The sequence below is a fragment of the Vigna umbellata genome, chromosome 1, assembly GCF_029865625.1.
Source record: "Vigna umbellata cultivar VRB3 chromosome 1, Vumbellata_1.0, whole genome shotgun sequence".
NCBI classification, from domain to species: domain Eukaryota; kingdom Viridiplantae; phylum Streptophyta; class Magnoliopsida; order Fabales; family Fabaceae; genus Vigna; species Vigna umbellata.
Genome location: NC_142165.1, coordinates 15,387,276 through 15,405,476, shown reverse-complemented (window position 1 = coordinate 15,405,476; position 18,201 = coordinate 15,387,276). Strand labels below are relative to the sequence as shown.

At 31.4% G+C, this 18,201-nt stretch overlaps 2 protein-coding genes across 2 annotated transcripts; both read right to left on the bottom strand.

The window, feature by feature from the left end:
- Window positions 1-6,867: 6,867 nt before the first annotated feature.
- LOC124830311 (transcription factor-like protein) lies at window positions 6,868-12,533 on the bottom strand. The gene is made up of 15 exons (XM_088097306.1): window positions 12,047-12,533; window positions 11,496-11,663; window positions 10,833-10,901; window positions 10,427-10,520; window positions 10,132-10,232; window positions 9,974-10,019; window positions 9,831-9,890; window positions 9,684-9,752; window positions 9,420-9,503; window positions 9,222-9,305; window positions 8,608-8,693; window positions 8,254-8,344; window positions 7,445-7,525; window positions 7,290-7,364; window positions 6,868-7,204 (listed from the first exon to the last, which is right to left on the bottom strand). Exons 1-15 carry the CDS (start codon window positions 12,157-12,159, stop codon window positions 7,070-7,072), a joined length of 1,356 nt encoding a protein of 451 aa, XP_087953432.1. The 5' UTR covers window positions 12,160-12,533; the 3' UTR covers window positions 6,868-7,069.
- Window positions 12,534-16,272: 3,739 nt separating this feature from the next.
- Window positions 16,273-17,392, bottom strand: CDSP32 (chloroplastic drought-induced stress protein of 32 kD). The gene has a single exon (XM_047303982.2). The coding sequence runs from the start codon at window positions 17,313-17,315 to the stop codon at window positions 16,419-16,421; it is 897 nt and encodes a 298-aa protein (XP_047159938.1). The 5' UTR covers window positions 17,316-17,392; the 3' UTR covers window positions 16,273-16,418.
- Window positions 17,393-18,201: the final 809 nt, after the last annotated feature.

Sequence of the window (18,201 nt, the reverse complement as noted above, 5' to 3'; positions counted from 1 at the left end):
GTCGTTATTTTAATATTTGATCCCTTTTTAAGATAAATAAATAACGATTATTTCATGGATCGTAATAAATTTATAGGTGCTACATGTTGACACTACATCACAATACCATCAAACAAAGGGAATCAAAATCAAAATTCACTCGTTTACTGAGATTATAATATATTTAAACCTTTATAAAGTTTATAGATAGTAGTAAAAAAAATATTTATAAGTTAACTATTTCAAAATATATAAATTACTTAAGAACTAAAATTCATTATGAATAATATAAATTTTATTTTTTTAAATTATATTATGTCTTGCTGTACTTATCGAATGAAAGGTCGTAGTGATATAACTTGATAAAGTTCGAAGATTTTTTTTAGTTAAAGTATCTATATTGTAGAAAAATATCTGGAATATTTTTGAAAGTTAAATTACTTGAAATCAAAATGTAGTTGTATGTAAAAATATACCTCATACCTTATTCTATTATGCATAGCAATATATAATATGTGCAAACATTTAAGACATAATATACTAGATGTAATTTATTAAACAAAATCATACACTCAATTCAAATATAATGCATTGTCTTGAGTGATTGATAAAATGCACTCAAGTGATTGGATAATCAATTATACTAAGCATAAGGGTGTTCTTAGCTTATTAGTTTATTACTTTACAAACAATCTACTAAATATGCATTCAAACTCACTTAAAATAATTCTTTATTTTTTAAGATAAATTTTTGCTTTACATAATTAATTACATATAAGGGTAATAAATTATTCCACAATGTATTTGATTAAACTCATATATAAGTTTCCAAATCACAAAAAAAAATTTATAAATGTCCACTAGCTAAATGCTTTTTGTGAGTCAAATATAAAAATCAAAATAACAACCCGTATTGTTATTCCTAACTAAATGATACTTCATCATGAGAAAACTCCAAAGTAAATAAATAAATTAAATAAAATCTATTACTTAAAAATAATCAAGTATTATATTTTTAAATTATTATATGATACTATCTTAAAAGTATTAGATAAACAGTTATTATATCATAATATTTTGAAAACATAATAAAATCTGATAATATAATAAGATATTATTTATAAAGATATTGAAAATATTTCATAATATATTAAGGAGTATGCGCCTTTTATCTCTTTTAATATACATACTCTTTTTTAAATTTAAGTGTTTATCTCTTTTATGTTAAATGCTTATATTTTTAAAATAAATTACCAATAATATATAATAATTTTACACCACAATTAAATTAATTATTGTAAAAATATAATAAATTTAAAAAAATTATTCATTATAATTTTAAGATTATAAAAAATTAGCCTAAGAAATGCCAATTTTGTCTTGTCCATACTATATATGATAACTACAACATGATAACTATAGTTAGAGTTATTATTATTTAATTGCCAAATTATATACTCTAAATACTTGTTAAATAAGGAAATTCAAACAATAATTATTCATCAACTTTTCCTCGCTTAAAATACTCATTAACGCTATCATTATTATTTTTTTTATCTTTTTCTATCATACCATATACCATTTATTATAACTAAACTTATCTTCTTTTTTATCTATCATATCATATAATTCATTATAGTTAGGATTATATCTATTTTTCTTTTATCTTTCTATCTTATTATCTCTCTTCTTCTTTTTATCTTTTGAATTGATTATAAATATTAAACCAATTTTTCTTTTCTAAATTGAAAGTGAGACATAGAGTGAAGAAACATCATATTTGATATCTTTTCCACAGTTGTTGATATGGCTTCAGTTGTCACGGATGAAGCAAAACTGATTGAGTTGAAGGAGTTGATGCAATTGCGTCCATGGAATACACCATCGTTACCACTCAGAGAACTTGGAGTTTACGTGAAGCTCAAGGAACCCATCTATCGGAATGGAGTAAGAGTTTACTGGAAAGCAGTCAATGAAGAAGATGAAGTTCGAAACCCTAAATTTGAAATTCCATACGAAGGACTTTTCAACCTTTTCAAAATAACCTTTTCTCCTATTATAACATTTGTTGCTAAGTTTGGTTGTTGGACAAATGTTTAGCTTGCCAAATCCTCTATCAAACATTATTAATTTTAGATTTAATTATTATTATTTTTTCTTTACCTTCATATATTTTTTATTTAAAGATTAAATATGTTTTTATTCCTTAATGAAAATTAGAATTAGTCCATTTTTTCAAAATTTGATTCAATTTAATCTCTTAACTTTGAAAATTTTGTGAATTTAGTTTTTCTAAATAAATTTGTTGGTTATTTGAAGTTTCAAACATATTTTACGATAACATTTAAGTTTTTTACATTGTTTGACACATTTTTTTATTCAATATTAATTGAGAAAGATATTTAAAACTTTAAATAAACTTAACAAAATTTAGTTAAAATAACTAAACTTACGTAGTTTTAAAGATAGAGGGTTAAATTAGTCCAAAATTTTAAAAAATGACTAATTTTAATTTTTATTAAAAATTAAAGACTAAAAACATATTTAACATTTTATTTAAATAAGTTTTTATTTATTTTTTAAATATTTAATATATATTTTGCTCTCAAACTGGATTTAATATATTTGAAAATATTATATAACATTGTCTGTGTCAAAATTTGATTTTTTTTTATTTTAATGTCAGAACCAGTAAAATCAAAAGTCAGAAACCAGTAAAATCCACGCACGTATTTGTTTAGTGGAATTCAGTGTCAAGAGGGGAGCTCGACACTCAGATAACGAACGCCAGGTGTCAAGCTGAGAGGAGTCAGAAATCAGTTAGTGGGAAACAGGTGTTGACTGAGGAGGGGACGTTCGTTTTTGAGTGGGAAGCAAAACTTGGATTTTTAGAAAAACACTCTACTCTCTGCATGCACCCTCTTTTCAGATTTCTGAAGAATCTCAATCTCTCCTCCTTCTCTCTACATCCTCTTCATCTTCTTTCTGAGAAAACACCCACTTTCTCTCCTCCAATCACTATTCCGGGACCGTAGGAGCACTTCCGGCGTCAAGAGCTTCCAAATAAACCGTTCGGTTTGTGAAGCTGGGCTGGTAAGTCCTTCCCCTCGCTCTGTCACTCGTTTCCCTAAACATACAAACCCAGTTCTGGGTTCGTGCGTGGATCACCATTCTTAAAATGAGTGGTTCTGATAGTGTCGGGTTATCACTTGTTGTAGTTTGAATTGTCGAGCGTTGACGGTGGGAGAACCTGTGGTGGGGAAATTGTATTTCGGCATCTGGGAACGTTCGGTCACGCTCAGAGGTAAGGGAAACTTATTTAATTTAATTTGTATGTTGTTGAAATGTTTGAACGTTCGTTTAGTTGATTGAATGATTTTGATGCATGATTACTGATGTGATTGGATTGAATGAACGTTCGTTGAGTTACTAAAATTAAAGTGAAGTATGAGTATTGTGATATTTGACTATATGATATATGATGGTTGCCCTGGATGAAAAATATGAAACTTATATGATATGGATTGTATGAAGTATGAAAGTTGATTATAATATAAATGTATAAAGTTATGAAACTATATGTTAAGAAATGAGTTTGAAAATAAACAAGTCTGGTATGAAATTTCTCATATAAAAGTGTAAGTTCGTTACTGAACGGTCATTAACCGTTCGGTTTTCTTGGTAAACCTAGTTGAAACGGGATTCTTTCATTTGGAGAGAATCCCAGTTGAGGACGAGCGTCCTCGGGTGGTAATACTATGCCTGAGCGTTCGGCCAAGAACAGTTGTATCTAGGTATCCTGTGATAAACTCAATTTATATATATATATATATATATATTAATGGTATATTTCCGTTGTTCGTAAACACTAGTTCGATAGTATCTTATTATATTTATCAAGTCTTTTATTATAAGTTTAGTAGTGCTCGGTCTTACACCAAGCGCTCGTACTGAGTTGTGCTTGGTCTTACACCAAGCGCTCGTACTCGTTTCTTGTATAATCTATCTTGATGAAAATAACGTTCGTTTAACTTCAATAGAATTTTATTCTCTACCGTGCTCGGTGATTTACTGGCATTCGGATTTCTTGATGTAAAATCAAATAAGTTAAATATTCATAAGCGTTCGGTTTCTTCATGAGAATTCTTCTAAGTATTATTGTTGGAATATCTTGAAGTGTCTGTATCGATTGGTTCCAGCCTAGAATCGTAGCCTTTGGCGAGGTCTTTTCAGCGTTAGGTCAGAGTTATCAAGAGTCGGTTCATATAATTGATTCACTTTGTAATGAACGTTCGGTTCATTCGTTCCTTGCTATATCTATTACACTCGGTTCTCTCTCAAACCGACAGTAAACCTCTCGGTCTTATTCTATTCTGTAACTGGAGACCTATCTGTCTCGTCTCAAGTGTTCGTCCTCGTTCTGAGTGAGGATTTACGTTCGGTCTGGCGTCTTTATAAATTTTTGATCAAATAGGAAATTGAAATGGTTGAAAGTGAAAGATGAAACTAAAATGATTGGTAATGAAAGACAAACTTGAGATGATTGATAAAGAAGGATGAAGAAAATATGAGATGAATAGAATGTTGTGGATTTGTACGAGCGTTCCAGGGAGGAACGACTCAGGATTGAGAATTGAGATTTGTAAAGTATGACTGTGGTTATGCTAGTGCTGGCAGTTCATCCTGATGTTTCGTGAGTACTCGTCCTCACGTAGAGGAGGGTAGGTCATATGTGGAAACGGCAGGAGGTCCCGTCCTTAAGGGTACTTTGGATGAATAGGATTAACCTCGGGTGGCAGCTGATGAGAGTATTCCAGTTACTCACCCGGGTGCACGAACGCCTGTAGCTACACAGATTTCATACAGTCCGGACAGTTAGTCTAGTACTAGGCTTCGTATGATATGTATGATGAAATGTACTTTGTTTTGTTGGATTGTTTGGAATGTATGTTTATGCATGAATTAAATTACATAAGCTTACCCTGCGTTTCCTGTCGTGTCTGGTTTTGTACGTCCGTCCTTGTCATTGCAATGATCATCCGTGTGGATGTGAGCAGAAGGAGGCGAGCTGCTGGAAGAAGAAAATTTGGAAGAAATTGATGTAAAGACCGAACAGTAGGACGTTCGGTCAATAATCTAGTTATAGTAAGGTGGTCGTTTGATCACCTTCCTTTTTGTTAGGTATGACCGTTCGGTATTTCTCTTTTGTAAACTGTCCGGTCATGATTTCTTTTACCTTGAGCAGTTTAGTTGAAAGTCTTTTTGTAAGGCCGTTCGGTCATGAGCGTACGCTCGACTCTAGTGTAAGACTGATTTTGGATTATTATTAATGTGATTATCCTAATATATAGATTATAGCTGTATTTTTGGGATGTTAAATTTAACATTTTTAAAATTTTGACATATGATATTTTTAATTAAAAATCAAATGAAATTTTGACATATATAACAAATTAAAATTTGAGCAATTGATATTTTTAAATAACTAAAATTTAACATAAAAAATCAGTTTCTTTTACAAAAATAAAAACATAATTAAGTTTTTTATTTTAAAAAAATAGGACATAATTAATTAAAAATATATATACAAAAGACCAAATCAATCTTGTATTATTTCAGTGTATATGTTGCTAAAGAATTGTACATGTAGACATGATAAAGTCACAAGTTTTTCAACTCCTTTCCAATTACTCCGACAGTAAGGCTCGAACCTCATAAGTCATAAGTTTTTCTTAAAGTGCCGTGAAATTTAATTTTGATAAAGAAAAATGAAGAATTAAATTCAGTAATGAATTTATTAAATTACTTAAATATGTTTTAAAGTTTTTGTTTGTTTTTTCCCATATTTTTTAAAATTTTCATTCATAGGAAATTTGAAATGACAATCTATATATAATATATGTAAAATATGTAAATTTTGTTTTAGTAATAGTACATTTTTCTTTCATTTTCAATTCTTAAAAATTTGAAGTCACTCTTTTAATATTTGATGACTATTTTAAGATAAATAAATAACGATTATTTCATGGATCAAGAGATTTTTAGGTGCTACATGTTGACATTTTATCACAATACTATTAAACAAAATGGAATTAAAATCAAAAGTCACTAATAAGTTTTATAGATATTGGTAAAAAAGGTTATTTATAAGTTAAATATTTTCAAATATTTTTAAAGATATAAATTATATAACAACTAAAATTCTTTTATAATAATATAGATAATATTTTTTCTAAATTATATTACCAAATGAAAAGATGCAGTCATATAACTTGGTAAAGTTCGAAGAATTTTTTTCTAATGTAATTATTAAAGTGTCAGTATTGTAGAAAAATATCAGGAATATTTATAAAGCGGTAATGTGTTAAGTAAAATAGAAAAATTATATTTTAATATATATTTTTTATAATATTTTAACATTGCACATTGTCATCTTTACATTAAATTTAAAGTACATCATTATAATAATAAATAAATAAGAAACTAATGAAATGTTCTTAGTTCGAGATGTCGGATTTAGTTAATTACTTTGAAAACAATCTATTAAATATTCGAACTCACTTAAACATAATTCTTTATTTATTAATATAAAATCTTAGTTTACATAATCTATATCTATATATATATATATATATATATCTATATATATATATATATATATATATATATATATATATATATATATATATATATATATATATATATATATATATAAAATTCATGATGCATTTATATAGTCACCAAAGTGTAGAGTTTTTAACTTAATGTGGTTGAACTCGAGTTATGGTGTGAACATTTTGGTATGTAATCCTTCAATTTTATGCAGACTTGAAAATTATAAACTTATCTTCGAGGGAAAAAATTTAGAACAATAATTACCATTGTACATAACGAACTAATACTTAATAAATAAGCATTGATACCAATAAACAAATTATTAACAGTACTGAAACATTTACATTACATGGATTTGAATTAAAGATCTTCTATTTCCTTTTTAATTCTAAAAGGGAGAAAATTATGAAACAAAACAATGAAGTTTTTGTAAAGGTTTTTCCATTGCATGTTGATGGCGGTGTTGCCATTGCTGCTACTTTTGGCGGCGTAAATAATCTCGTACGTATGGATGTACCTCAGTCTTAACCACCATATGCATTTTCTTTGAATCTTCCCACAACAATCCATTCCATTCTCTAGCACAGTCACATGCACCTTCAAATACATCCTGCTCACAAATCATACACAAATTATCACACACAAGGCCATGTTTTTAAGACACCAACTCAAATCAATGAGACCAAGTTGCTTACTCTGGAAGGGAACTCATCGTAGTAATATGCATCTGTCATCTCAACTCTGTTTAGATCTGCTTCCCACAGCCTAATCTGTTGGCATCACAATGCTACATGTCAGAAAATGAAAGCAAACATTAAACGTGCAAAATCATGATACTAAGATCCAAAACCTGATCTGTGACATTTTCAGGTATAGATGGTATTCTCTCTGCAACACGAGGATGAGCATTTTGCTGAAGGAAAGTGACTATCTGTGACATCAATGCAAAATGGTTGTCTGTGTAAGAGAATGCTCATTGTAAACTTTTAATGTTTAAAGACTAACCAAGATAGTAAAAGGATACCAAAATCTTCAGTGATAGTGACTACAACAACTACAAGCATGTTAGGGTGAGGAAGTGCATAATATAGTAAAGAAATGCATCTATTCATCAATTTAGGTCATTCAAATGAAGGTTAAGGTTGAGGCTGGTCCCCGCATATCATAGTTAAAATTGACGACCTCAGTAAGTTCTTGCTGAAGAACTACTTATTTAAAGGCTTTTTTTTACAATACTGAAAACAATGTTAAGGGAGCAAACAGGCAAAACCAAAACTGTTATAGTATGCACAATAAAAGAATTCACACAGTACTCAGAAGTAGAGAAAGAGAAAAAGAAATTTGTTATTGTTGACTAGTGAGAATTGTCACAATGAGTTTTCCCAAAAACTATCTGTGTAGTATCTACTGCACTTCTATTTATAGAAATCAATTCCCAAGTACCTAACAAGCTCATGTAACTGCCAACTAAATGACTGTTGGATCAGTTGGGTTTGCTATCTTCCTACTCCTTCAAGAATAAACACTTCGGTATTAGACCCCTTATTCGAAACAAAAAGCATAGCAAGAAATATAGCATTACCATCTACATGCAGAAACCAAGTATCATATTTTAAAAACAAATATTACAGCATAAAACTTCTATTTTATAATGCTTACCTGATCTGCTGTAATGCCATTTTCAAAAGCATTATACAAGCTTTCTTTTGTAATAGCTCCAACAATAAGATTTGGAAGTTGATACTCTACCCTGGATACATCACCCGTAATGATAATAAGCAATAATATTTCGTTGAAATAGGCAGCTCAGCAATTAATAGCTAATAATGGTTTCATATAAAAATAGTATCAGAAACGTTAAAGATATTCCAAAAATAGTGTCTAGGAAGAAGAACTTCTGATATCTATAAGTGATTTTAAAACAAAAATGGAAGGGAAAAGTAAGAAAAGATTAGAGGTCTATTTGAGAAAAGTTGCAAAATATAACATTTTACAGAGTATTTGGTGGTATACCTTGAGAATAGCCGCAATATCTCACAATGTAACTTAGAAGTGGAGTAAGCATAAACTCTAAAATTTGTTTCCACAACCACAAATCCCTGAAAAAAGTTAAATACAACATTTTTCATTAATATTCATAAATCTGTACGAAGAACATTCTTTAAAAGGGCATTACATATTGTCACTATACAAGAAAAGAATCCATTCATTAAAACCAACAAAAGATTCTTGAACAATTCAAGATATCTCCCACGTGAAATCCAGTAAAACTTGGAAACTCTGAAGAACATGAGTAAGTGCATGTTTGGAATGATTGAGAAGGGAATAACAGCAACCAAAACACCTAAACAACAATAACAGCAAAAGCATACCCACACGTATGAACAAGCAAAAAGAAATTCGACATATTAATTTAAATAAATCACATTAATATCGAAAAAAAAAATAGATTATGCCAAAAAAGAGTAAACCTCCCTATGTGAACAAGGCACAAAAGAAAAAATGCAGCTGAGACAAATACATTGATGCTATAGAGCATCCTCCACTATTCAGCACATCTGTGAACGAGTTTCCTAAAAAAAGCTAAATTTTCTATCAAATAAATCATTCTGAAACCAATAACAAACCTGTTTTCTAGACGATGAATCAGCCAAGCTCATTGAAAGATTGGTTGCCAATTTTGTAGGTATAAACCAACTTCCTTTCCTTCCCTATAAAGTTATCACAATAAGAAGGAAAGGAAGACAAATTCTGATGAATAAACATACAATTACAATCATTGTGAACCTCATCAGCTCTAAAAATGTGCACAGAAATATTATAACCTGCTGAAGTTTGACCAGTCCAAGGTCTGCCAGGTCATTAATTATGCTCCTCTGAAAATCAGTCAATGTGTTTATACTATATGCCTGATGCAATGAAAATATCAAGTGTCAAAGTCACATTGCATTCCAGTTACATGAAAATTGCAGTTTCAGTAAACATTACCAAAGAAAAAGGAACAAAAAAGAAAAATAATATGGAATACCATAATATTATAAGTTTTTTTTATGTAATAAAACTCTCGCCAGGGAATGATAATGTCTTACCTCCCCGATGACATGAAAACTAAGTTCCAGCATGAATGAGATCAACTCAGCTGCCTCAACACCTCTCTCCTGCACCAAATGTGGATGAAGAGAGCACGTACAAAGCAAATTGCAAAAATATTATTGAACAAAAAAAGTTAGAGCTACCTCAGAATTAGAGATATATTCTCTGATAATATACCAAAGCTGTGCATTTGTATCCATCAGCTGTAATACCAAAGGAAACAATTTTTATATTTAGGAAAAGCATTACAGAAGTTCAATTGGTTTATAAATCATTTGATGCATACCAAAAACTGGAAACCACTTTCAGTTAGTTTTGGAGCTTCTTTGTCTCTGTATTGCACACAAGAAAATGACATTAAACACGCGATACAGTTTGCAACACTCACATACACATTCAGGAAAAGGCTACAAATTAGAAGTATTACTACAAAGGACATAAAACCTGTGACTAAGGAGACGTCGCTGGAAAACTTTCATCAAAGAAGAGCTAATATTTGAAGGCTTATCAACCTGACTTGGGCTTATAAGTTGCAATAAGAAACACTAGTTCAACACAAAACGAAGTCACAGATGAGTTTAGGATTCTTTTCAGTCAAAATATAAGGTGCTGCATATTGAACAACAACTTAAGTAACTTATGTAGCAAACAGTGTTAAGCATAAAAAACATACATGCAGAGGTTTTATAAAAAAAAAAAAAAAAAAAAAAAAGCGGAATTATAAGATCAAGTATTATACCTCCCATTGCTCTAGAGCATAAGCCTCGAGATTTTCTAAGGTTGGAAGCCTCACAGTAATATTGGAAGGCATTGATTCCCTTGGCAAAGTTCCACTGCCACATTTAATCGCATGGAAATATTACCAGCTAAAATAAAAAGAATTTGTAGTACAGTCTACATATTAACAATTGCATCGCTCTTCTTGAAAATTCAGAAAGGAAGAGTGACTCTGGCCGTTTAATGTCATGGAGAGACCATCAACTGTCCAGAGGTTAACTAACCCATATGCCTAAAGTAGAATAGTTTTATCATACGCCTAAAGTAAACAATTTTGTATATCACATCCTCATCATAGCAGTGAGAGACAAGCTAACTTGTACCATGGTTCAATAACAGAAAAGGAAGGGAAAATATGTATCACTCACCCTTGTACTAAAAGCTTTTGGAGACTTCTCTGATATGTTGGATTAACTTTGTATGTCTTTTCATTCTTCCTGCCAGAAGGTGAAAAACTTCCTGAAGTAAATTGGATAAGGCAAGGCTCCAAAGTTTTAAAAGTGACAACCCTGACTATGGAAACTTAGCTAGACGCTAAGACTCACAGAGAAGAAGAAGAATATATAAAATCCAGAGAAACGACCTACGTAATTGATATGTATTCCTCTTGCTTGTCGGAAAAGGAAAAAAAAAAATCAATAGACTTAAGTGACCAGTGCTAAGTATTAAATGCCTTTTGCTGTGAAGAGATTGTGACTTTACACTTGTGTTCTGAAAGAAACAAAGGAGAAAGCAAACAAATATCATGCATGTCATGGAGCATGCAAATCAGATAAGCACTATTTTCCATTGAACTACATCATGCCATAAATAAAATATGATATAATCACAAAGACCCTTAAACACATTGCAAGAAGCAAAAAAGTTGTGCATCCTTCACAATAAGGGCTGACATTCCTCCAATTGTTATTTGAAATTGACTGAATGAGTTCAAACCATTCAGAAGCTCAAATGCCTGCTCTCATTTTCACAAAAAATGAAAAAAAAAAAAAAAGAAGAACAGAACGTTTCATCAGTGAATAAATATGTACCTGTCAACAGCTTCAAGGAAAACTCTCAACTGAACCAGTCTATCAATGGCTACTCTGTGCTTTGAAAGTCCATCAGGAAGCACCCACTCCTCCAACAATTTAGCTGCCACCGGCACATCAATTTGTAGCATCTGTATGACGTATTTCTTCGCAAGAGGCGGAAGAGACCTGATATTTGAAGATATATACTATTTAGAGTCACAAACTCATATTCATGACACTAAATGCCACTTCTCTAACTCACTTAACTCTGCACTTGTAGCTAAAATGAGAATCCAACCTAATTCCACAATAGTTAAGGAACCATCAAGTTATCGAGTTGGTGGTCATTTGCATTCCATAAAGGTCAAAAGTAGTTAAAACTAAGCACCATATGAAGAGAGGGTGAACGGGTAAGAATCTGTAACTGAGGCAAACAAAGATGCATAATCTTTTCCCTCAGTTTGTGACATTTCTTCAACTGGTTTACCGAAAGAATAGAACAAAAGGAAAATTTTCACCCAAAAAAATTAGTGACACTGATAAAAAAAATGCTAGAAAAAAAAAATGACCTGAGAATAGCCTCACAGATGAATCCATTTTCGTAAAGTTTATCCAGCTTCATGGCGGGCATGGAAGCCACCATGTCCATGAAATTTTTGGCAATAATCCTAACCTCCGGCATTGTGATTCGAACACCACCACCTTTCTTTCTCTTTAATCGGATTCTGATTAAAGGGGTGTTTATCCAGAACTCAAGCAACTTTACGAAAACCCGTTACAAGCCTCGCTTAGCTCCATACCGGTGGAGCATAAAGAGACACTTTGCAGAGTGAAACTGAAGGATCCACAACTTGACAGAGTGGTGGAGCATAAAGAGACTCCTCGCCCAGTCGCTCGACTTCTCCGTCATCCACGACTTGACAGAGATTCTCCGTGTCGCCACTTCTGGTCACTTGCCAACCATCTGAGAGCTCTTCCACAAAGGTATACGTCAATCTTTGTTAAGGGGGAAAAATGCTCGAACCAATCAACTATGATCAGCTCAAATTGATTAGGTTTATGATATTTAGGTCAGGTTATAATATTGGTTATGTATATATGTATATGTTTATATGTTTTTTTAAATTTCAACACAGAAAATTAAATTAAAAAAAATAAGAATATTTGAGATTTGTATTTATGTATTTAAAAAACTTTAAATATTATTCATAGTACAAAAAAATGAAGTTCCATGATTTAATGTCAAACATAGTGAATGTTACTAAGTATCTAACAAATGGTTAACTATTCAATCTTCTCTTTTGTATTATAAAGATGCCTTGTTTTATTAATAATAGAAATAAATGTCTGTTTTAAGACAAAATATCATATTTTTTATTCTTCGAACGACGTTGCATAGCATATTATATGAGACTGATCACATTTACGCTGATGTGACTGATTAACTCGGAGACTTTGTATTGAAAATTAAATTAAATAATATTTATTTTTTATAATTTAAAACATTCATTTTATTCATAATATTTTATTTATATTATAATAAATATGTCATTCTTATATGTAATAAGGGGATAGATGACACTTAAAAATATAAAAAATATGAATGTTTATATAAAACTAGGAAAAACTCTGAGTTTTTATTAGAAATATAAGAAAATTGCATTGTTTAATTAGATTATGCTTGTATAACTGCAATTTCTTCTTCTAACTATTGTAGTTTGGACCCCCATTTTAAATAGAGGGCATCTTTCTTTCTGCACCCACGTTTTTCTTTCATGCACTTCTAAACTCTCTTTTTGTCACTTTACCCTTTTCATAATAACAAACTAGATAACATAATTTCGAAGAATTAGCTGGATTAAAAAACTTGAAAGATGTGATGTGAACTAGAACAACAAATTTGGTTAATAATTTTAGGGATGTAGTTGCCAGATTTTAGAACCCAGTGTATAGCTTTAATCTAGAAAAACATATAGGATTTCGAAATTTGGGATTGAATGAAATAAAATTAACAAAAGTTTGCTACTAAATTAAACAAAAATAAAAAAATTAAAGCTAAATTAAATATAAGACAATCACATGTGACAATGATATTGACATATGATACTTAACTTAACATTTGATACTAACATCATGATACATGACATTAACCTTGTCACACAAATATTGTCATGTGATATAAATATTGACTTTGTAAACAATTGTTTTTAAATTAAGAAAAAATTAAAAAACATGTATATTTTTTAAATTTTTTAAGAAATTTAAAAAACTCATCAATTGACACATGGCATATGTGATTAACAATATAAATACGTCATAAAAAGAATTAAATTATACATAAATTATGAAAATTAAAAACACTTCAAAAAAATAATCTCACGTTAAATAAAATTGACCAAAATAAAAATCAAAATAATGTTGAACCTCATTTTGTTAAATAAAATTGTCGAATATAAAAAGCAAAAGTAATATTCAACCTGATTCTAACTTTGGATATGCTGTTTACACTCTTTAACAACAAACGAAAATCAAAATTCAAATGTAAACACTACTGAGCAACAAGCATATTTTAGAATTAAAATAATTTCAATTAAGATATTTTCAAACTGTAGATTTAACAAAATGTCTAGAATAAATGATTCAGGTAAGTTTGTAACATGTTTTTCCGCAAGTTTTAATAAAAGAAAAAAATGAATCGAAGTTTTGTGTAAATTAAAACTAAGTTATATATAACTTTAAAATAACAATATAGATATGTTACATAAGAGAATTTTTAGAAATACATAAACTAAGTTGAGCTTATGAAAAAATATGATTTATTTCTTTATTTTTCTGTAATTGTTTATGAAAAAAAATTCGTCTAAGCAACCTGAATTATAACACATGTTGTTTAGTATAAAATACAAAATATTTAATGGATATAGTAATTTTATTTTAATTTATCATAACATGTATCGTCATTAAACTTGTTATACTTTTTCTAAATACAAGTATTTACTATATAAATCTAATTAGTAGAAAAATATTTGTTAACGATTTTTAATACATAATAATTTCAATCACATAATGTTTATTGGACAGTTTTTTACGGTTTTTAATTATATATATATATATATATATATATATATATATATATTTAAATTTGGAGATTGCATTCACAAAAAATTAAAATAGAGAAACCAAAATTACATATAAGAATTAAAAAGATAAAAAAAAATATAATTTAGCTTTTATAACTTTGGTGGTTGAGTCCTAGGTTTTAACCTTTATTTTGCTAATTATTATTCGTTAAGTGAATTTAAATAGGAAAATTAATATAGTTTTCATGATAATTTGGTGTATTATTAATCGATCGTAACTCATAAAGATCTTTGATTAATCTCTTAAATCAAAGTATCCTAAAATTGGTAGCCGTCACAAAAAACCGAATAAAAATTGGAAGATGTTTGGAGGTCCACTGCCAAAACATGGATAAACGTTGAAGACCGGACGGATGAACGGGGTTCGAAGCTCTTCAGGCTGTAGACCGGCGGGCTTTGCTCCCATCGGACGGACGGGTGGACTTTGCTCCAAGCGGGCGGACGGGTTCCCTAGTTGTCCTCGCACTTCAAGTTGTTCATTCTCTCTCCTCCTTTTTCAAGCCGAATGGACGGATACTTATTAAAGTCACTTCGACGCTCAAGTCAATAAACTGACCAAACGGTTAGCACAACAAGTAATGCATGTCGTGTGCATAATGTGCAGCATGGTCCAGAAATCATACCTAGGACTCTTATTTATACCAGTTGTAATGTGCTTTTACCTTTCACCGGTCTAATGACAGTCCAATCACACCTTAATCTTCATTAGGGGTTTTAATGAACTATTATCGTTTGTAATCTAACCATGTGGTCGGCCGATATGGGTAGTCAACCTGGATAGAACCGTTCAGTTCACGAAGTCGAGAGTATACCGATCTTTGGGAGAGTTGGACTCGGAAGAGCCGTTCGGTCGACTCTTCCAAAACCGACCTTGGAAGAGTCGTTCGGTCAATCCTGGACAGTCGGCTTAGATGTGCAAGAGACGGTACGGTACAAAAGACATTGACTATGAAGACCCAAATGGTGGATATGAGCAATTTAAAACAAGTATAGATGTTTTGTTTAATTAAAAAAGGAGAAAGTGGACGACAATGTAAAGAAATTAATTTATGTTGAGTCCTTAGAAATATAGAAAAATAATTAGTTTGTTGGTTTGTTAATAGTTTGGGATCTGAAACCGCAGTGGTCTATGAGCGACAATGACAGCGAATATGGGTTGTCGCTACATACTACAAACGAAGAAGGAAAAATCTGTGATCTGAATCTCATGTCTTCTTATGTTTCTGAGAATCACATGTCACCACGTTGCTTCTTCTTTTTCATTGCCCACTGTAACACACCACACAACTTGCAAATTTTCAAAACCCTAAAAATAAATCTAATCAAAATCAACCCTTCATAATACAGGCCCAACATAGCCCACCTTAAACCACATGGCCCAACCCTGAACTACTCATGTCAAACCTCAATCAGGCCGATCCAGCCCAGTATACTTTATTAAAATTAGTCGTCGCTTTAATCTTTATCACTTTCCTAATTTCTAACTATTACAGTTAAGTTTATTTACTATTTTCTTGGTCTCTATCCGAAATCTTTATAAATTAGATGGATTAAATCATTACGATTTTTTCTTTTGCTTAAAACTTCAAATTAAAATATCAAATTTATCAGTGTCTAATTATTTGAATAAAATAATTTCTGGAACGGTTCCAACATTCTGCAAAACAAATATATATATATATATATAAAGCACTTTTCTTTCTCTCAGGTATATATGAGGAATATGTCTCTTGAAATGAACTTGACAACACAGATAGCTAAGCATGCATTACATATGTACTGAATGATCGAGAAATTAAAATTAATAAGTGACACGAACACCCTGGTACCTGAGAATTTCGCCGATGAGCTCCCCTTTGCCGGAACCGACGTACCTGCCCTCGATGTTGCCGTCTCTGATGAACAGAAAAGTGGGGACCTGAATTACTTCCATGTCTCTCAAGAACTGCATGCAACTTTCGTTCTCGTCCCCGTTCATCCGAGCGAACACCACCGAGTCCATTTGCCTGGACAGCTTAACCACCGTGGGGTAAACCTTCACGCAGGGTCCACAATGCTTTAGTCCCACATCCAGCACGATGAGCTTGTGGTCCACCTTGTGATCCTCTATGAGCTTCTGAACGTCCTCCACGCTGTGCAGCTGCTCCACCGCCGAGTGGCTGTCCCCGTAGTACAGCACGTCACCCACCAGCATGTCTGGACCGATGCCTTCCTCTTCGTGGATCTTCTCCCTGCTCTTGTAGAAGCTGAAGTGAGGCACATTCTCCACCTTCTCTCTCTTCAAGAGCTCCTTTGTTTGAGCCGACTCGTCCCCCATTACCAGGATGAACTCCACGTCGCTACAGCTGCGGCTCAGCTCCACCATGAAAGGGTATATCTGGCTGCTCTCCTCGCTGTCGCTGGCCGCGTACTCCACCACCACCAGCCTCTCTTTGGCGGACTCAAGCGCCGAATCAAACTCCTCGATGCTGTGCACCCGCTGAACTCTCTCTTTCTTTTCTGCTTTCTTGGCGCCTGGAGCCGCCGTGGCTCTGGGGATTAACGGTGACCGATTATAGTTGGGGGTGGTTGATATCCGTGATGGTATTTTGGGTAGAAAAGGAAGAGTAGAGGCATGAGAAAGAAGAGGAAGAAGCTTTGGGTGTGGGGAAAGGGAGACGGGGGATTTGAATAGTAAATTGTTGGTGAGTGTAGCCATGAGTGGAGTATGAAGGATGAAGAATGAAGAATGAAAAATGCAGAATGCAGAATGCAGAATGAAGAAGGAAGATAGAGATTACGAAGAATGGCACTGAACAAAAATCTCATATCCCATTCCTTTACATGTGGTCTATAATATTGACACCTGTCTTCTCCTTCTTACTTTTTATTTATTTATTTTCTCAATTTATTCTGGTCCATATTAATGGGATTAAGTTTGTGTGCCGTGTTGCTGTTCAAAGTTAGCTTCCTAGATATTAAGACCATCATTATATCTTTCATTATTTTTCATTTAAACAATTTATATGGACTTATTTCTCCAATCAACCACTTTTTTTTTATTCGTTGCATAAAATCATTCCTGTATTTACATTCATTAATAATTTATGTATATATTAGCTTATGATAATTTTATTTATATATTTAATAATAATGGATTTATTAGTTTTTTCTTTTATAAAATGCTTTTACAAGCCGAAATATATCTTAGACAGATTTTAGAAGAAACATTCTTGAGCACTATCTTTTTTTCAATTTGAAATATCTTCTTCCAAGTATCAAGTTGTTCTTCCAAATATCAAGTTTTCGGTATATATTAGTTAAAAATGTTTCCAAATATAAATTCAAATGAGGTTGGTGTTTGTAAAAACATTCCAACTTCCAATAGAGATATATGTGTAAGATGGTAATATATATGTGTAAAATAGTAATAAATGAAACAAATAAATACGTGATAATTATTTTTGAATGATGTTATTTATAGTGCTTTCATAGTTTTTATTTGGTTGGGTCTAGATTTTAAGATTTTGGTAATCAATTTTATGTTTCAATTTCTTTGTTAATCATGCATAACTTTCATTTGTGTTTTCGATATGGTTTCAGTA